At 49.9% G+C, this 4,181-nt stretch overlaps 1 protein-coding gene across 1 annotated transcript; it reads left to right on the top strand.

The window, feature by feature from the left end:
• The first annotated feature begins 1,968 nt into the window (after positions 1-1,968).
• Positions 1,969-2,546, top strand: LOC6597802. The gene is made up of 3 exons (XM_026991248.1): positions 1,969-2,087; positions 2,133-2,145; positions 2,212-2,546. Exons 1-3 carry the CDS (start codon positions 1,980-1,982, stop codon positions 2,544-2,546), a joined length of 456 nt encoding a protein of 151 aa, XP_026847049.1. The 5' UTR covers positions 1,969-1,979.
• The last annotated feature ends 1,635 nt before the right edge of the window (positions 2,547-4,181 follow it).

Genomic DNA, 4,181 nt, shown 5'->3' with positions numbered 1-4,181 from the left:
TGGCTGGCTGCTGGGTGCTTGTTGCCGCAACATCATCCATTCGGCTGGTCGGCTCCAGCGGCGCGCCTTCGTCTTCCTTGTCTTCGTTGTCGACGTCTTCGTCGTCGCTGTCATCGTCTCACTCTTGGCGTCGTTTCTGCCGAGAGGGAAATTTCCGCTGCGGGGGCTCCTTTTCGTGCTATTTTTGTGACGGCGCTGCCGCTGCTGCTGCCGCCGCCGCCGCTGCGGCCTGTGCCTGCCTCACGTGTGTGTTAGGTCAGTGACGCTTCTCTGCCTCGCGTTGCTCTGCCTAGATCTGTGCCGTTCAACGTGAGGCAGGTTCCGTTACTATCCCTCTGTCTCCCTCTTACAGCGCGTCTCTGGAACGTGAGGCTCCACTGTACATGCGCTGGGCTCTTAACCCGGCACACGCACGCATATGCACTCGGAACTGTGGCTGGAATTTGAACAACTCTCACATGAGCACTTTCCCCAAACGGCAATAGGAAGCGGGGAGTACAACATCGCATCGAGTGCGCAGGGGTGTGGGTCGGGGGGGGAAGTGCGATTCTGCGAAAGCGGTTTAAGTGCCCGGTGCATACGGTGGAGGATCGCCCCTGCGAGGCAGAAACAACATTTCGGAAGGGAAGAAGAGGATAGCCAAAACGAGAGTCCAAATCAGCAATCGGCGTTTGCAATTCCAACTCCAAAAACAAAAACCACACTCAACGATGGACAAGTCTGGACATGTCCCGTGTATGCACACATACATACATATGTATGTATGTATGCATGCATGTAAATAATTTGACGCATCTGGCCGTGTTGTTGCTCTTTTTATTCTCCAAAAACACAGAAACAAAACAACGCAATTACATTTTGATCAATTACCTATGTATGAATGCACAAAGCCAGCTAGAGAGAGAGAGAGATTCGGAATTCCTTTTACCTTCTACTATTGAGCGTTCGTTGCTTTATTCTGCTTCCTTGCGCCTTTGGTGGGAAAGAGAAAAAACTTTGCTCTTTTTTGCTTCATTTTCACGCACGCACACAACAACACAACGGAAGGTCTTGGCTATATTGCCAACAACCACATTTCGCACATGAAAAAAATTATTTAACGCGCAATAACAATATATGATTGCTGCCATTGCTCTTACTGGACCTTTGCGACAAATTTACTGTTTATTCGCTTCTACACAGCAGCGCGGCAGTTTTTCTGTAGGATTTTGCACTCTTTTTCGGCTTTTCAGTGACCGCAACGCAGAGCCGACTCGAAAACGCGCGCTCGGACCGGACGAGAAACTGAATATGCGAGAGGGAGAGCGCGACAGAAGCGTCGGTGGCGGAATTTTGCATTCTTATTCTGTTCTCCCTCTTCGCATGCCGAGGGTGATCGAAGGAGAGCTGCAAGTGGGAGTGAGAGGTGCGTGAGCAGCTACTAACTCGCTTTCGGGTCTTACGCTCCGCATTAATGAGCACGCTTTGACGTCATGTAGGATGAGAGGGAGAAGAACGAAGTTTGCTGTTTTGTTGTGAGCCGAAAAGAGAGCGTGCATTTGTGTGTATCATGCTCTGGCTCTAGCTTTAACGGAACATATTAGACAGAGATAGAGAGAATGGCCTTACGAGGGTTCGTGTGTTCGACTGTGTGCTTATTTTGGGCACTAATACAGAGACATTTGCTAGACATCTACTCTACTGCGGAGCATTCTTGTGGTAAGAATATTTCTATTACTGCCACGATTAAGGGGTATCAAAACATATAGGCAGAAGAGGGAAGGTATATCTCTCTCTCTCTCTCTCTCTCTCTCTCTCTCTCTCTTTGTATTGCTCTAGGCGAACACAAAACTGAAAAACTGAGAACACTGCGAGAAAGCTGTCAGAATAATTGAAATCATTTCATATACCCTTACGAATATCATAAATCCATTTGACCGGGTCGACCTAAGTTTTAAAATTCTTCCAACTGTTGGAACAAATCGAAACAAAATTTCAATATGTCGATCCGCAACATACATGTATATAGATACGGTGATGAGGAAGATGACAGCCCGACTACGGATAGCGAGGGGAGCATGGAGAGCGTGCGGAGCGAGTGGAGCGAGGGGAGCATGGAGAGCATGGAGAGCGTGCGGAGCGAGTGGAGCGAGGGGAGCGACTCAGGTGAGAGAAGTGAATTGCCAATTGCCTGTAATTTGGTGGATACTCAAGCTGGCCACAATTCTGCAGAGGAAGAAGAGGAGCTGCCGCCGGCAGGCGATTCGGATGGGTGGGACCTTCTCCTGCTGGCCACAGTGGCGCTGCTGTTCCTGGTCCGCTTCTGGCACAAGGACTACCTCCAGTACCTTGCGGCGTCCATTAGGCCGCCAGGGCCGGCCCTATCGGGATCTGCTTGGCCTTTGTACACGGGACTCATGTGGTTCACTTCGGCGGTCCTCTACAGGCTACTCCTGATGCGGGCAAGAGTATCCGAGTGGGAGCGTTGTCAAGGGCAGCGCCAGCGTCGATTGGAAAAGCCGGAGCGCCGCTTTATGCGGCAGTTACGGCTAAGTAGCCTCCGCTGAACTCCACATTTGCCCAACCGATCCCTCCTCCTGGCGATACTCTGTGATTCGAATTAAATAAAGAAACGAGACCATAACGGAGTTCATTTTGGATAATTGGAATAATACTCAAAAACTGACTTGTGGTGGTGGGGGGTGGCGGCTGCTGTGCTAAAGCTGCTGCATTGATAACTAGGCAATCAAGGACACCCGACATTGTCCTGTGTTTGAGTTGGCCAAGCGTACCCGCCCACCCCCTCCACCCGCCACACCATCGTCTCCCCGGAGGATGGACATGGGATCCTTGTGGCTAAGCACACACACCTGGGAGGGGTAGGGGTAGGGGTAGGGGTAGTGCAAACCAAACTTAATTATGTCCAGCATTAAAAATGCAACTGTCAAACTAGAGCGGAGCGATCATCCCTGCTTAGGGGATGTCCTTTGTGTGTGTGTGTGTGTGTGTGTGTGTGTGTGTGTGTGTGTGTGTGAAGCCTTTGGAAAAACTTCCATTATTCTCATTCGCACAATGGCGGCAGAAGGAAGACCACAGACTGCCTGCATCCGTTGCATCATCCGTTCCTCCGTTTCTCCGTTCCTACCGCCCCCCAACCCCCCCTCTTTGGTCAATCTGCCCATCTGCCACCCCCTCTGCGGTCCCCTTCTGCCGAAATATTCGTGGAAATGTGGGTCACAAGGATACCCATTAATTTATAATAATTTCAACTAAGATTTCCACAATTTTCCCTTGCCCACCTCTGCCACCCCCTTTTTGGTGTTTCGCTTTAACAATTTTCCACACATTTTCCATTCATCATCCCCCCCCCCCCTCCCCAGCACCCAGCCACCCACTCTGCTCCTTCCAGCAGCCGCAGTGCCACTGTCAGCGGGACCCGCAGAAGCAAAGTCAATTTCGCGCACTTTGCATGCCCCTGCCCCATGCCGCATGCCACCACTCCCCACTGCCGCTCTGGCAGGCTGTTTTGAGTTTCCATAGTGGGTGCACCCCCCCTCTTTTGCCCACAAGCCGCCATCAAATTTACAAGCGCAATGCATCAATCACGGGCCGGAGAGCCAATGGGAGAGGGGCAAGGCGAGTGGCAGACAGTTTGGGGCAGCGTCAGAGTCAGCTGCGCTTTTCGCCAAAAGAAAGAAAAGAAATGCAGAATAGAAAAAACAAACAACAAGAAAATGTTAAGATGGAAATTTGTGAAAAATTCATCAAATCGACTGCTCATTGAAAAGCGCAGGAAAATGGTACGATGGAAAAGCAATGGACAGGGGGAAAGAGGGGATTTTCTCATCGAGGATTTGATCATCGACAGGGATCCATGGGGATGAGGCCAACTGTCTTGAGAAACTGAAAATATCCGAATTGTCATCCCCATGAAACACATGCTATCTAAGGACAATCCTCCCACACTTTTCCCCTCACATGAAAATCCAACGGGGATAATTTCCCTTGTGCCCCAAAGGCAGATTCAGCCACGAAGAGAGAAATTCCCAGCAGCTGAATCTCTCATGAAATTTGAAAGTTCAGGCAGGAAATGAAAATGAAAATGAAAGACAAATGGAAATTAATTGAACTAAAAGATTCGATTGGGACTTAATATTTTGTATCCATTAAGTGGCATCCATGGATGAGCCACAGCCTGGTGA

The sequence above is a fragment of the Drosophila persimilis genome, unplaced genomic scaffold (genome assembly GCF_003286085.1).
Source record: "Drosophila persimilis strain 14011-0111.01,24,50 unplaced genomic scaffold, DperRS2 tig00000653-arrow-arrow-pilon, whole genome shotgun sequence".
Lineage (NCBI taxonomy): Eukaryota > Metazoa > Arthropoda > Insecta > Diptera > Drosophilidae > Drosophila > Drosophila persimilis.
The sequence above is the reverse complement of the archived record's forward strand: the minus strand, read 5'-3'. Positions and strand labels throughout refer to the sequence as shown.